The 16,417-nt window shown below is 44.3% G+C and overlaps 1 protein-coding gene across 1 annotated transcript in view; it reads right to left on the bottom strand.

Moving 5' to 3' along the window:
• Elovl2 (ELOVL fatty acid elongase 2) overlaps positions 1-16,417 on the bottom strand; it is a 41,905-nt gene that overhangs the window by 12,392 nt on the left and 13,096 nt on the right. Inside the window, exons 2-3 of the mRNA XM_005355080.1 lie at positions 2,379-2,442; positions 42-229 (exon numbers count right to left, since the gene is read on the bottom strand). Coding sequence (XP_005355137.1) covers positions 42-229; positions 2,379-2,442 — 252 coding nt within the window. The remainder of the gene's footprint in view (positions 1-41; positions 230-2,378; positions 2,443-16,417) is intronic.

The raw sequence follows: 16,417 nt of genomic DNA on the forward strand, positions 1-16,417 counted from the left end.
ACCAGTTCTCAAATCAAATACTCACAGCAATACACACTTACCTCCACCAGCATATATGCAGAAAGAAGTGTGATTCCGAGATTATACAAGGTAAGGATTCCCCTGAGAGAAAGAGCAGGCCTGTTCTTCATGTATTTGTTACCCAGCCATATTGAGAGCAGGTATATAATGGTAAGAATGAAGGTTGGGAGATAAGAGTCCAACAGGAACCACCCTCGAACTCGAGAATCTGGAAAGAAATGCATAAGGTGAGGATCCCGAGGGGCAAGGCTCCCACGCAGTTAGCAACACTGACACATGCTCGTCCATGGCGGGAGGTTCCAGGGTCCCCGGTGGATAGCAGTTTCCTGTCCTCAATCACCATTTGAGATGCATTCACATACCAGCTCAAGCAGCTTCTCCCTGAGCAAATCCACAGACACCCTGGTTCTTTCTCTAGACCTCAGCAACCTCAGCATTGGGATTTTTCTTACTAAGTTGGGAACATCCACCTTTTCACTTAAAGGAGGAAGTTTATGGTTTTCTTGGCAGTAACCAAATTGCCAGTACCATTGCTCTTGCACCTAAGTAAAGCTTTGATACAAAGCCCTATGCTACTGCATAGTTTCCATAACCAGAGAGCTAGCAAATGACTAACGGTTGGGTAGATACACATGGAAATACTGGACAAAGGGAAAATCCAAGTTCCAGACAGGACAGAGAGTTCATCATTCTACTCAAAACAGTATGTAATTTTAAACACACAAATAGTTACTTCTGGAATTTTCCATTTAATTTTTGGGACTATAGTAGATTGTGGGTATCAGAAACTACAGGAACAAAACCTCAGATATGATGCTGAGTTAAGCACCTATAATCTTTATTGTTTGTCATGCTGCCATCCATACATGATCATAACTGCTGCAACTAAAACATGGGATCAAGTGTTCCTGTATTGTTTCTTTGGTACCTGAGTAAATAGTGTTACTCTTTGTCTGTGTCTGGCATATCCCACAGGCTACTGATAGGATGTGCATAATAAGATCAGAAAAGGTTGGGGATGCTGCTGAGGTCACTAGGTGTGACAGTCACTGTAAGTGTAGGTGGCCTTTAGGAAGGGACAAGGATCTTGTAGTAAACCGATTCAGTGGTCAGAGTGTTGGTTTTCTAATCTTGCTGCTACAAAGGGAGGATCCACTGGATGGCTGCAGCATGGTGAACAACTGCAATCCCCCCGTAACTAATCCCATGTGTCTACATTCATTCCAGCTCCCACCAACCTACTGACAGCAAAGTTTAGTGTGAACTTAGTTCACGGAGATCAAAGTTTAACTCTCTGCTGAGAGAAACAGAAAGCTGTGGTCCCCAAGAATTCACAGCTCCAATGGCATCCTGCCTAAGAAAGAGGCCATGCCCTCTATTCTGGGCCAGTTCTTCCTCACCTCAATAGAGTTGTAAGTAGGGAATGCAGAGATTACGGACAGACACTGCTAGCCCACCACAAAGATCCTCAAGGGGAATGAAAGGAGAACTCCACCCAAACTGCAGTTCCTATTAAAACAACAGAGGTCACCATTCACTTAGACTAGGTCTCAGAGTCTCAGTGAAAACTGGGAAGAGATCCAAATAATGTCCAAATTTATGTAAAGGCTGTGAGAAGTGGGAAGACCGCAGTCCCTCCTTCCTGTCTTTAGTTTTGAGAAAACCGTTTGTAGAAGCCAAGGATTTCCCACAGGCTTGTCAAACAACCAGGCTCAAGTGAAGTAAAATATTTGTCCTATCTAGTGAGAATATCAGTCCTCTGTCCCCAGAGCTGTTTGTGCCCTGTGACAGTCGGCAAACAGGATCATGGCTCCTGCTTTTAAGAGACAAGCAGCCATAGGAAGCCTGTGCAGGGCAGAAATGGGGAGACTAGAGTAACGAGGTGCAATAGAGAGGAAACCACCCTAGAGAGCCCACAGCTGGTGTCTCCAAGCGGAGGAGCTGACCAGAGAAGAAAGAGAAGGACATAGCAGAAAGAAATTCCAGGCATAGGGAAATGGCAAACAAAACAAGTTTACATGAGGAGTCAAAAGATGTCTGGAGTGGCTGTGTCCATGTGAGTAAGGAAGACGAGCTTTGGCTAGAGGCTGACAGGTGATGGAGAAAGCAAAGGGACCACTAGGGTTCATAGCTGATACCTTGGAGGAAATTTACATTTCACCTGCCCCTCCAGCCCAGGAGACACAATGAGGCAGACGAAATGAAGTCTGTTATTCAGGAAAAGGGGCACCTTGTGCAAGGCAGTTTACAGTCCATAAGGACAGATGGCACACACTGTTTCCAGAACCCCAGAGACAGCAATCCTTTCCTACAAGCAAATGGTATTCTTCCTGCATGTTCCCAAGCAGGCCACTTACCTCGTGGTCCAAACATGTTGTCCAAGAAAGCATTAACTTCATTATCAAAGGCCTTCAGATGCTCCTAAAAGAGAGGGGATAGATTAAGCAGGTTTTTCCTTTTTTAAACTCTCAAGCCACCATCACCAACCTGTAGCTGCTAAATGGGTGGGGGCCTCACCTTGCGGGAATATGACTACAGACTTTAGAGTAGCCAGGAAGCACAGCCTTGTCGTACCCAGCTTGCAAAGACTGTGGAGGAAACAACCCCTCTTGTGTCTCTTCAGGTAAGAAGAGTCCCAAAACAGATGGTGGATTCAGACGGGGTCACACGCGTCAATTCCAGTCACCTCTAGAATGCTTACTGGCCAACCTGTTCCCTAAGCAGCTACAGGGATTGTCATGAAAGCTGCTGCAAAGAATGGGGAGTCTGTATCTATAGGACATAAATAGTTCTTAGCAGGGACTCAGCAGATCTCTGCTTAGCTTTTAAGGAGGCTTGCTTTTCCAGTCTGGACAGAAAGTGAACATTATATCGAGCTGTTTTCTATTCCCTTGATGTTTGCACATCAGTGCCAATTAACAGTAAAGAATGTTACCTGGGTGTCCTGGGTTAATTCTTGCCATACAAACACAGACTGGGGCAAGCTGTTGCTAGGCATCTTATGGCGAACACATTGGCTACCACCATCCTGCCCTGCCCCTGCCCTTGCCTGTCTGCCCAGAACAGTCTCCTACCCCTACACAAAGTCTGGAACACCTTTTCAAGCAATGGGGGAGGGGTGAAGACTGAGCAGGATCCAGGATTCTGGGCAGGAATTGCAGGTGAAGACTTTGGTGACTGCAGGTGTGATGGCCTCATGACAGCCTCATGCAGAATGAGCTCCAGATGCATAGTGGAGTGTTATGACCCCCATAGCACCTCCTGCTCAGACTCTCTGACAGGCCAGGCTCAGGAGAACTGAGGCTCTGGCATCTGAGGCTTGGGCTGTTGACACCTAGTACTATTCACTCTTTGATCCTGAAATTTCGAGAAAAAAGATGGGTCTTTAGTACCCTGAGGAAGCTTGGGAGGGAGGCTGGGAAGTAGATGGCACTCATGAGCAACCCACTCCAGCCAGCCAGTGAGTTAGGGACTTTATCTTTCTGATTTCATAACATCCCTGTAAAAAGTGTTTTGCTAAGTCAAGCCTGACTCTGGAGACCACTGTTTTATCTTTAGCTTCCATGTGGGGCATCTCAGAACTCCAGACTTGAGAAAGGTCAGTGATGTGACATCTTGGAGGAACAGAATGTCAGCTGTATGGCAGTTGATGCGCAGGTCTGTGCCAGACACCCCATTCTCCAACAGATAAGAATATTAACCTCACAGACGGACTCAAGGCAGTTGCCACACCATGAACAAATTTGAACTTTTTGGTTTGTTTGCTCAGGTTCAAAATCCATTAAATCTAGAGAGCTAAGAAAGCTCTGATTGGTAGGCTACAAACTCATTACTGCTGTGAAGTTGCAGAAATGTACTTACAACGTGAAAACAAAACACAGGAAGACAGGAAGAGAGAGTAGAGAAAGAAAAGGAATAAAAGGGAGCCCAGTCTTTCATTCCTTGCCATTCACTAATCACTGACGCCAGTGCTATGTTAGATGCCAAGTTCAAAGTCAGCCGTACACAGTCCTCATCTGCATAGAGTTCTCAGTTGAGAGAGTGCTCAGAATTCCAGAGCTAAAAACATTATGAGGCTCTCAGAGCCGGACTGGAAAATAGTGAAGGTTTTAATTTAGATATCCATGAGAAACACCAGAAAGAGATGGGCCTCCTGCTGAATTCTGACCCTCAGGAGAGATAGGCATTCAGGAGAGTCACAGATGCAAGCACACCCAGGTATGGCTCATCCAGGAAACAGTGACAGCCAGGGTCTCTAGAGACTCAAATGGTAGAAATGCAGGTCATGCTGGGAAAATAAACTACAGTGGTAGAAAGCAGATCGGGTTTGCTTGAGGATTGCAGGAAAAAGGTACCCTTCAAAGACCAGGGCTAAATGAGGACACTTGCACATTCACATAAAGAAAATCCGCAGCCAGCAAGACTGCTTCAGAGGATACTGAAGATGTCTTCAGGCTAAAGGAAAATGATATTATATGGAAAGTAGGGTTGGAGGAAGCCACAGGCACCACAAGTGATTCTAACTAAAGAGCACGCTCAGCAACCTGGGTTGCCCACTCAGTCATGTCTACCATTAACACAGCACCCCCTGTGCCACCTCCACCACCATATTCACCTCCGTGAGCAGCTAGGGGCAGCACTGCCTAATGCCTGCTTCTACTTGGCCAGCAGTTCCACTACACAGGTTACAGAAATTTAGTAACTTTCTTGGGACATGCCCTCAGCCTAGCCATTGGCTTCTGTCAGCACTTGGGGAACAAGAAAGAGTAAACTTAGTGTTTTGCCACTGTGGTGCCAAATGGATGCCCACCCATCCCTAACTGCGCCAATTAGGGGGTCAAGTCAAACCAGGCTATCTCAAATGGAGGCTCTTTTCTGGTCTGTTCCAGAAAGCTACTGTTTCTGGGAATAGTGCCATATCTCGAGCACCTCACTGGCCCGGGTTTGCCTCCAAAAAGGCTTCATTACATTTGGCTGCTACCATGACAATAAAGAGCCATTCTGTAGAAGCAGAGGCAGAAGGCCAGGAGAGATGAGCCCCATCCTGCCCTGTGAATACAAGACTGGAGATCTTTCCTGCCTCTCCTTCCTCTTCATTCTATTTCCCCTTCGTCTTCCTCTTCCATACTTCTGTCTTTTGTCTTAGGCATTTTACAGGTGTGTACTGTGTATGTGCGTGCATGTACACACACACACACACACAGACACGTATGCGGAGGACAGAGGGACAGAGGACAACTTGTAGAAATCAGGTGGTTCTCTCTACCAGACAGGGCCCAGCTATCAAACTCAGGTTGTCAGGCCTGGCAGCAAGCACCTTTGCCTGCTAAGCCATCTCACTGGCTCTATTTTGTAGATTTTAGCTTTTTCTTACGGTAGCATTATATTATATTTTAAAAAGTGACTCAGAATCTTGGTGGGTTTTTTATTAGCAGAATTTTTAAAGATGGTTTAAAGATAAGCATTTTTACCAGAAGTTCACCGCTTTTCAAAACAAGCACATTAAGACACAAAACAGATGGTTACATTTGAGTGTAACACTGTAAAAAATCTTTACTTTTCTTTTTATGTGTTTCCAAATACAGTAATGCCGAAAAATACAGTGACAGCAAACCAGGAAGTGGGATGTGACTCCAGAGCCAGAAAGTTCCCAAGAGCCTCAAGTCAGAGCTAAGCTCTAGGGAACTCAGGAGGAAGAGATGTGCCCTCAGGGACAAGGGACTGTGGAGCACATCTTTACCTAGTATCTAGGGCTCTGGACGACTGTCAAGTACAGCCTGTCGGCTAACTCCTGGAGATTATTCTTACCCATCTCCCACTCAGTGGACTAAGCAAGGTAAACCAAGGGCTATTGTGTGCAAATAACGCCGACCCCTTGACATCCAGCTGGCCCTTCCAAGAGGTTTTGGTGGTGCCCTGCCACAGAGACCAGGCTGACGTGGGACTCGGAGTTCCCTCACCCCTGTGTCCTGAGAACAGTGACCTGCGCTGTCACACTTGGCTCGGGAACTAGCATTCTTACTTGGCATAAAATGTGGAGAATTTTAGAAAGTCAAATAATTGCTATTAACTTCTTTGGCTGCCTGGTCCAGATTCAGTGACCTTCAGCGTTTCTCAGCTTCCCTGTGCCCATGTCCTCATGTGCACTCTGCTCCAGGCGAGCCTCACTAAGGAGTGAGCCTGCTGCACCTCGCGCTTCCCTGTGCCATGCCTGGACTCTGCTTGCCTGGATGTCTCTTGAGTGCATCTTGTTTTCTCTGTATCCCTCTCCCAAACTATTCAAAAGCCTCTTATTCTGGAACACACTAGGGGTTCCATAGTACTTGAGAATTTTTCTCTTAATGAATGAGTTCTCCAGTTACCCTAGGACTGGAGTTAGCAAACGCTATGGCTCCACTTCTGCCCTCTCCCCTTTGACAACACTCTCATCCAGGTTGGACCGCAGAAGGACTGGACTTTAGGAATTTGTCTTTGGCAAGTGAAGAGTGGGTCAGAGAGGAGAGATGCACTGCAGGATCTCCAGCCAAGCATCAGAGCAGCAGGCTGTGTTAAATTAAGGAATAGAAACTGCCAACGAGGCAAGCTCTGAACAAACAAAAATGTATTTCCAGGATCAGGAACTGAACCCAGGGTTTTCTAGATTCGTGGCAAGCCCTCTACTATTCAACAACGCCTACGGCTCCCTGTCTTTTTACTCTAGATGTTATAGCCATCAATGTTCAGCATAATCTCAACAATGGGCTTTAAAGAACAGTTTAGAGGCATGTGACCGGGCACGTATGCATCCCTCCATCTGCTTCTGTCTGTCTGTGTTAGAGTGGGGAGACTGGCTCTCTCTTGCTGTCAGCAAGCTCTGTGAACAGGTGGGACAGTGCACTTTGCACAAGAACCCAAGCAATGTTCTAAAATGTATTCAGTCCAGAGAGGTTGACTGATGGAGTGGCCAGACACTGCCCTCTGAGTGTAGAACACAGGACGCCAAAGAGTCATGTCAAGGGTAGCAAGGCTCTGTTTCCCAGAATCCCCATACCTGCTCCTCTGGGAGCATGAGCAGAGAGAAAACAGTACTCAAGAAGAGAAGGAGATCTAGAAGAGTGCAGCATGTTCAAAGCCCCAGCACTGGAGCAGCCGAGGAAGGAGGATAGTCAAGTGTAAGGCCAGCCTAAGCTACATAGCAAAACTCTGCCCAAAGGAGGAAAAGAAAATAATGTACTTATATTTACAAAGACACTGAGTTTGCAAGAAAGGAATATTTTACAATCTAAGAACAACAACAACAACAAAAAAGGATGCAGGCTTTTTCCTCAACCTCCATAGAACACTGCAAGCCATCTGTTATTGAGGACTCTAGAACCAGTATCCAGAAGAGTCAGGAGCACTGGGCAGGGTAACAGCTTGTCAACACAGCAGAGTACAGCACCAAACAGCATCCATAGATGGAGGAGACTGTGGACATGGTGCCTGCCCAGCAAAGGGTGTCGGAGCAAGAGAAGATGTCACAAAGCATCAGGCCAAAGTCAGCCAAGCCTAACCTTTGTGGCCTCCTTCAAAGAACTGATCTGGTACATGTGCCTCTGGGCACAGAGTACTGGAGGGAATTTTTGAAAGCTGGGGGTAAGAACAGGTGAAACCTAAATTACACACACCTAGGGTCATAAGTTCACACCAAGAGGCTAACCATGGAGTGCAGGATGGCGCTTGATTATCACAGGCATGCTAAGTTGAGCTTACTAATGTACTTAGTGCCACTCAGGGCATCATGCACAGTGGGTGAGCGCTCTTCCACCAAGCTACAGCCCTAGCCAAAAGCAGACTTCAAAATATATTCATAAGGCAGAAATGATTTATGCATTAACTCAGCAGTTAAAGGTATTTTATAAAATATGTCATAAAAATGAATATACTATATTAGTTTCTTTTTAGTCAATTTAAAAGTCATGGCTCTTTACCGGCTATCAGAGAAATACGAATTAGAGCTAAGGTGGCGCTCCTCCTCAACCGAGTCAGAATGGTCTTTAAGAAAATTACAGATGCTGGTGAGGCTGTTGATGGGTGTAAACTGGTTTAGCCACTGTGGGAGTCAGTATGGTGATTTCTCAGCAAAACAAAACTAGAGCCACCAAATGACCCAGCTTCAAGACTTCCGGAACTTCCAAGCCAGCATTGTCACAGAGATCCAGGCACACAGTGTTCACACGGCTGAGTTATAGAAGCCATCTTGGTGTCCAACAACAGAAGAGAGAACTTAAAAACACATAGAATATGTGTAGAATGACCTTTTCTAGCAATAATAAAGAACAAAGTTGTTTGCAAAGAAATGAATGTAACCGGAGATAACAATCATATTAAGCGAACAAACCCAAACTTGGAAAACCAAAAATTAATGTTTTCTTGTTATGGTAGATTTTACATACATATGTAAAACTGTTTATACACACATGATAAGAAGACAGAGGTGAGACTCTAGGAGAAGAAGGCGGAGGTGGGCTGAGATGGGAGAACAGGGAGGATGAGGGGGACACTCAATGTATCATGTATGCATGTATGAAAATGTCCTTATGTATCACAGTACTATGCTCAGTGAATGGAAACAATGAAATCAATTTAAATAATTAGAAAATGCATATAATTGAAAAAAAGTTAAGGTCTTCCCTTCAAGAGAATGGGTAAAAAATATTTTTCTTATTAAACAATATTAAATAAATCCCCTTAATGTTAATTGTGTAAAATGAAATCCACTACACATTAAAAAAGGAGCCCCAGTTGCACAATCAGCAATTCTATTAGGTCAAAATCTCTGTCACAGCCATCATGACTTCTGCTTCCACAGGAAATGTAAGCTAATATAAAACTCCTGCAGATCAAGCCAAAGCCAGACTCTGTCCTCAGAACAGTCAGGACAACTGCAGTTCCGTGTCTTAGGGACACGGAAGAATGAGGCTCTTTCACAAGCAGCAGCGCGATGAAAGGGAATTGTGTTCGCATGTGCTCTGGTTGTCAAGTGCCGAGCAGAGGGGAAGCAGGTCGGCGCTTCTCATGGACAAGTGCTATCCCTTTGAGTATGAAACAAAGCAAAGCTTCTGATGATTTCATGGGAAAATATGGGCCAGATTTTATTCCTAATTTTCCAAACAAAGGTTTGCATTATTTCCAGATAGAGCTATATATTATAAAAATATCTACAGCATTTCAATATTTTTTTAATAAAGTAAGATGTATTTTAACTGCTACTTCCTACAAGAGAATGCAAGAGCCATGTGGTTGATCTAGTTGGTATTTTCCCTTAAGCTGTGAGACCAACTCATAAAGGGCTCGGTTGAGGAATAGGTTCTAGCCGTGCTGAATGAAACCCTTAGACACATTCTTCTGTTGGCAGTGTATCATCACTAGAGTGGCAGCTGACCCCAAGCTGCCGTCTTTGCTAGGAGGTGAAGGAGTGGTACACCTCTTCCTTAGCTTTTCCAGTATCAGGTGAGAGCCATTAATGGTTATTAAGAGGACTGCAGACCATCAAAAGGCAGAATGAGCTTGGGCTGTGGGTGCAAAGACTGGGAATTTCATTCTCTTTGGCCTCTGTGACAGAGACTGCAAGCTAGCTTCAGGTACTCAGCTCCCACCTATTTAAGCATCATAAGGATGTTAACAGTTCACGTTCATTTGTTCAATACTAGTAAATCATTAGGCAATGAGGCCAATGGACATGCCCTTTAGGGAAGAGAAGGGAAGGAAGTGGTGTCAAAGTGTCTGTCTATAGATGTTGGGAGCAGAAGACAGAAGTATTATGAGCTGCACACAGTAACAAAGCCAATGCCTTTGCTAACATATAGTCAAAATAATATAAATACAAGACTTTGATCCTTGTTTTCAGAATTCAGCAACATCAGAAACTCTGTTTTGGTTTCCTCTTGGCTCCTGTTGCAATGAAACCTTACTACCCCTTTTCTTACTATCAATATTTCTATCATTAGGCAGTAGAAATCACTTTTAATACAAAATGATCCCAATTAAATGCAATCATTTTATACCTCTTATTCAGTCTCTGGAGGCTACTTTTTAAAATTACTGTTCAAAAGTTATTAAGTGTTATGAGTAAATGCTCTCTGAGGCCCTCTGAGGCTTGAAGTTTTAAAGAGACAATCTCATAAGGGTTTGTTCTCCCATCCTCTTGTTCTTTCTTCTTTTCCAGGCTCAAAGTTGGTAGGAAGAGTGCCAGATTCATACAAAAAGAACTCTGAGATACTGCTGACCAAATGTTGGCAAGCTGCAAGCATGAAATTATCATGGATTTTGAAACAAAAATACAAAACTCACAAAAGGAACCTTGACCTAATTAATGATTTATGTGGAGAGAGGCTGGTTAACATGAAATGCCTGATAAGTTTGTTCCCCAATCCCACAGGCAAATGTTTCAATTTCCCACCTAGCTATTCCAGAAGTATCAATACATGGCCTTCCTCTGTACCTGCATCTCAGAAATTCAGAGAAGAGAGGGCCTCCCACCGTGGGAAGAGAGAAGACTTCTGTGGTCAGCAACAACAGATGTCTTTGCAGACTTTCAGTGGCCTGCATAGATCCCATCACACTGCCTCCTTCACCAATCACAAGGGAAAGTCTGTATGTTCTAATTTTCTTCAAAGTGCTAAGTAAAAACAGCTTTATAATAAAAGTCTAGCATGTATGAGAGTACAACCAAACTCCTTTTTTAAAGTGTGTGCCTCAATATGTTCCCTAGAGAAACTACTAAAAACTATCTGATTTCTACAAAATAAATATTATACTAATTGATATATCATGATTTTTTGGTTTTGAAAATATTTTCTAGGCAGAATTCTTTATCTAATTTTTCAACTCTCAAAACTTACTTTTCAAATATTTATCAGTTACAGCATGAGATTACTGCGGTTAACACAGCTATGAAAGCTTTGTAGTGTTTTTTCTTCACCTTGTAAAAGAGAAAATAGAATAAACCCAGCGATGTCAACAGGTGGTGGTGACAGACCTGGGAGGAAGGAGGGAGAACCTTGCCTGACTCTTCCTTCAGCAGAAATACTTTCAGGACTGGGAGCTTTTTGGTGACAATTTAGTCTGATCAATGTTCTAGTTTTTTCTCCAATAGAGTAAAATTAGTCTCTGGAGAAGCAAGGACTGGAAGTTTCCATCTGACTGGGTAATAAAAATGTGTGTGGGGTTTAGGCATGTTAGAAAAGTCACAGAAAGAGATGTTAGAATGAATGCGTTCTCAAATCACTGCTGGTGTAGAAAGAGAAAGTCTAACTTACTTGTGTAGCTTTAAAGCCGCCTGAGGGGTGGAAATGTAGGTGGCTGCAGCAGCCAGCATCAGGCCTGGCAGAGACGTCAGGGTGAAGCTTGGTTGGAGTTGCAATGGTCCACCGTGGGTATCTGGAATCTGATTTTAAGTAGGGAGCTTCCTTTGCTGTACTGACAAACAGGCACTGTGGGAAGATGCAGCTGTCTACTGCACTGTTGACATGCCCACAGTGTCTCTAGTACTTGGGTCCTCTGTCTACTAAAAGACTTAGGAAGAAAGCCCTGGCAACAGCCACAGAAGACAGCCATGCAGTGCTTACTTAGAGTCGCTCTTCACCAAATTGTTCATCTTATTCTGCTGTTCTCTAGGTCATAGACTCTCTAAGTTCCTCTAATGGAGGAACCACTCAACTTCAAAGAAAGTCACCTGACCATGCCAACCATGGTTACTCCTCCCCAGGTAACATCATTTAGAGTAAAGCCTATCTATATTAAACCCAGAAGACTCTCAGCTCACACGCACTTAATGGGAAGTCAGGATGCAAAAGGCTGCAATGTCTCATATATTAAATAAAATCCTACTTAGTCACATGGCCTTTCCCAATTCCACAGAAACCTTACAGACGGATGCTTCACTATGACACTGATGATCACTGCAACAAGGCAGGGAGCACCAGCGCAGGACCCAGGAGACCCAGGCTCTTCTCTGGATGCTCACGAGTGAAAGCTGTGTGGCCTTGGACTTCAGTTATCTATGCCTCCTTCCTGTGGCAGTGGAAGTAGCTGCTGCTAAAATATTTCTCACCAGAACAGGATTTTTTATTAAGAGTTCATGAACACTAATGTACATCACAACACCCACCTTCACCTTATAGTCACTAAGGGAAGGACACGTGTGTGCTGTCATTCACACCAACTTCTAACATTGCTGGTGGACCCATCACACCTGTCCGGAAATGAAAACTCAATGACAGGATTATCACCAGTCTGCAGACATCGGGGCATTCCAAGTGAACTTTACATGTAGTATTACTACTAGAGCTAAAATTTACATCCCTACATTCAGTTTTGTACTTTGAATTAATTTATAATCAATAAATAAAAATTGTATGTTAAGAGTGTGTGACATGCTTTGAAATATACATACACTTTTTAAGAGGCCAAGTCAAATCAACTTATACATTCTCTTACCACTTTTTTGTGGTGCAAACACCTAAAATCTCTATTTTAGGAATTCCCAAGTACGTAATTATTAACTACCATGAATGCGTCATTCGGCAATCTCTTAAGTCCTACACTTTACATTGCTCACCTTATAACAACAAAGACATCTGTCGGTAACAAGCCAAAACTGAGAAATTTTTGGTATGAATGCTTAAGCATTTCTTAAACTTTCCTTTCAAAAATATATTTTTGAAATGTAACTTAAAAATATGAAAATGTCAATTTTATTATACTTTCTCTTTTCATACAAATCTATAATTTGGGCCTAAGAATTAGCTGTGAAACATATAGTTTTGTTATGAATAGAACGAGCTCACAAAGGAGGGATTTATGAATAACGTTGTCACTGACTTATGTTGTATACGCACAGGTCAGAGGATGGCTTACTGGGGTCAGTTCTCTCCTTCTTCCTCGTGGGCTCCAGGGATCCTGCTCATGTTGTCAAGGTTGACAGCAAGTGTCATAACCTGCTGAGCTACCTCACTGGCCCTGGGATGATGTTTTTAAATGCCAGACGGAAATGGAAACTGCTTATAGACAGTTACAATTCACAGACATCTAATTCAGCTTCCCACCCGAAGCTGGAAATGACTGCATTTCCACCAAAGCTGACGGTAATCTCCCTAACTCGGGAAAACCCCAGGAGCACATTCCCTTTCCAGGGTTTCTCATCCACCAAGAGCTGCAGCGCTCCTCTCTCCCCTTCTGTCATGACTTGTACATCCTATTCTTCTTGCTGGAGTCACACAAACAGCACTTTTCTTCCGCATGGGGCTACTGGGCTGTTTGGAGAGGAGGCGGTTCAGCTTAGTTACTGCCTTTGCAGCTAATCAGCTCCAAAAGTTCTGCCTCCCTCCCTCCGGCCCCTCCCCTCTCCACTTCTCAGTGATCCGACCCAGCTTTCCTTCCTTCCAACTTCCACAGCTGTGGCGATCACGGAGTGTGAGATTTCAGACACATGCCTGCCGTTGCAGTAGTCTCAAGACCACCTCACCTTCTGCAGACCTGTGGGTCTCAACCCCCTTGGGATCGCATATCAGACATTTACATCATGGTTCACAACAGTAGCAAGATTACAGTTAGGAAGTGGCAGCAAAACAATTTTATGGTTGGGGGTCACCCCAACATGAGGAACTGTATTAAAGGGTCTCAGCGTTAGGAAGGCTGAGAACCGCAGCTCTAGAACATTCTCTTCAGTTTTTTAGACAAGATGTATTACACTATGTAATCCAGGCTGACCTCAAACTTAAGGTCTTCCTGCCTCCACCTCCAGAATTCTGGGATTTTGGACAAGTGTCACCATGCCTGACCAGCATTTTGCTCTCAATTCTCTCTAGCTGTCAACAATGTAAGGGAGCACTCTCAGAACGTGGATGAACTATCAACTCTTACTCTAAACACCGCATTTCTATTGGTAGAACCAATCCCATTTTCCCGAGCCTAAAATTCTTTCCCTAACATTCTTCCTTCAAATGGACCAACTAGGACTAGGCATGGGGCAGGGGCAACGGACACACATTGTGCTCACACCATCAGCAAATGACAGCTACAGAGCTGCCCTGGAACTCCACTGCTTCTCTTAGAGGAAGGGTCTTCCTCGGGGATCTGGTTCCTAGCTTTGGCTGGATGCAGCATTTTAACTCCACAGTAGATTAAGATCCGCTACTCTAGGAAAGCATATCCATATCTTCTGTGATCAGCCATGGCCTCGCTTCATTTCTCCAAGCCTTATGCTTACCAAGGAGGACTTACAGCTGACTAGAAGCAAGCATGGTTCCAGCCCAGAGCAACCTCTCATCAGACAAGCCGGGCGCCCCTGCAATGCACTATGGCTGGAGGATTTGCTCTCCTTCCCACATCTTCCCTGGTGAGTAAAGTGAGACCCCCACGTTAGCTACTTAGAGCTGCCATGATCCTACTTCCTATAGTTTGCTCATTTTAAAACAAGGTATCAAAAACTCCTAATTTAGGAGTTACTGTCACTTAGGTCCTCATTGTATATAGGGCACACATAGAATTGATAACAGGAACACTGAATGAAAGTGGCTATGGTATGTTCACACACAGTACTGGTGTAATACAGGCCACCCATACAGCCATGCACCTATTCTGTAAGACAGGCATTGCTGTTCCTGCTTGACAAGCGAGATGATGCTTCAGCAAGGAAACTACCCTGCTCCACTCACAGCAATGAGCAGCTGCTGTCTATAGGAATGCCAGTTCTTCTCACCACCCGTCCATGTGTGGTTTTGGGGGACAGTCTTGAATTGGGTATGTGTGAGATGGTCACCTGAACGACAGAGGACACAGCATGGCACGCTATGTGTCCCTATAAAGAATAAGAATGGATGTGACTTTCACATGAAGAGCATACTCTTGGAGAAAACAATCTGATTGGTCCCTTCATTCTCTAGGAGATGAAAATAAACATCTCACAACAGCGTGGCTGGAAGATTAAACAACTTCATATGTGCAAACCATCTATGACAGTTCAAGACACAAAGTTGATACGGAAGAGATAGGCATTAAGTGTTCTGCATTTTCAAATCCCAGTGTGGGCCACACTGTCTCTGCCTTACAACTCCACTGCCACCCCAGCTGAGCACTAAAGAATAGGAAAGGAATAGCCTTTAATTAGCAGCCTCTCTCAAAAGTGATAACCTTCTTCTATTATTTTAACAACTTAATAATAAATTGTGTGTGTGACGGAAAAAGCATGGGATATATCTGGTCTCTCTGAACATGGCGAACAATGAGGACTGATGAGAAGCTAAGGACAATGGCACGGGGTTTTGATCCTACTTAATGTGCTGGCTTTGTGGGAGCCTAGCCAGTTTGGATGTTCACCTTCCTAAATATGGACGGAGGGGGGAGGACCTAGGACTTACCACCACAGGGCAGGGAACCCTGACTGCCCATTGGACTGGAGAGGGAGGGGGAGAGGAGTGGGGGGGGGGGGAGAAGGGTGGGAGGGGGGGAAGGGTGGGAGGAGGGGGAGGGAAATGGGAGACTGGGAGGAGGTGGAAACTTGTTTTTTTTTCCTTTTCTCAATAAAAAAAAGAATTTAAAAAAAATAAATTGTGTGTGTGTGTAGGATGAGTGTGTTGGAATATGCATGCCCATGGTGCTGTGTGGAGGTCAGAGGACAACTTTACAGAGTCATTTCTCTTCTTCCCCCTTACATGGGTTCTGGGAATTGAACTCTGGTCATCAGGGTTGTGTGACAAGTGCTTTTACCTGCTGAGCCCTCAACAGTGATGATGGCCTTCTTAACAATTAAAAGAAGAAGTGCAGCCATGTAACAAGGAGAGGCAGGCATTCCAATTGAAGTGTTTTGTTGTTTTATTTCTTTTTATTATTTTTTTGGTGCTGACATCAAATCCAGGGTTCTGTGCCTGGCATGTAAGTGTTTTACCACAATACACATTTCCAGTTCCCCAGTTTAATTGGAGAAGGCAGTCTCAAAACCAACACTGAATGGAAAAGTCAGTTGTGGAAGAGAGAAGACATGACTTCCCTGACATAAATTCAAAGTTGTAAAGCACAAATATTTATGCAATGTGATTTGAGCACAAAAGTTCTCTTTGCTCCACGGCACTCCTCTGTGGTGCTAGAACAAAAAAAGCTTGCCTGAGGATCAGAGTGTGGAGCAAGCCACTAGTTAGCCTTAGAGGCCAGACAGTGGTGGCACACACCTTTAATCCCAGCACTCAGGAGGCAGAGGCAGGATCTCTGAGTTAAAGGCCACACTAGGCTACACTAGCTTGATCCCGTCTCAAAGAGAAACAGAGTCAGGCAGTGGTAGCTCACACTTTTAATATCAGTACTTAGGAGTCACACGCCACTAGGGAGGTGGAGACAGGAAAGGGTGTGGCTGGGAGGAGAGAATGTAAGGCGGGAAGGA

Source organism: Microtus ochrogaster, chromosome 16 (genome assembly GCF_000317375.1).
Source record: "Microtus ochrogaster isolate Prairie Vole_2 chromosome 16, MicOch1.0, whole genome shotgun sequence".
Taxonomy (NCBI): domain Eukaryota; kingdom Metazoa; phylum Chordata; class Mammalia; order Rodentia; family Cricetidae; genus Microtus; species Microtus ochrogaster.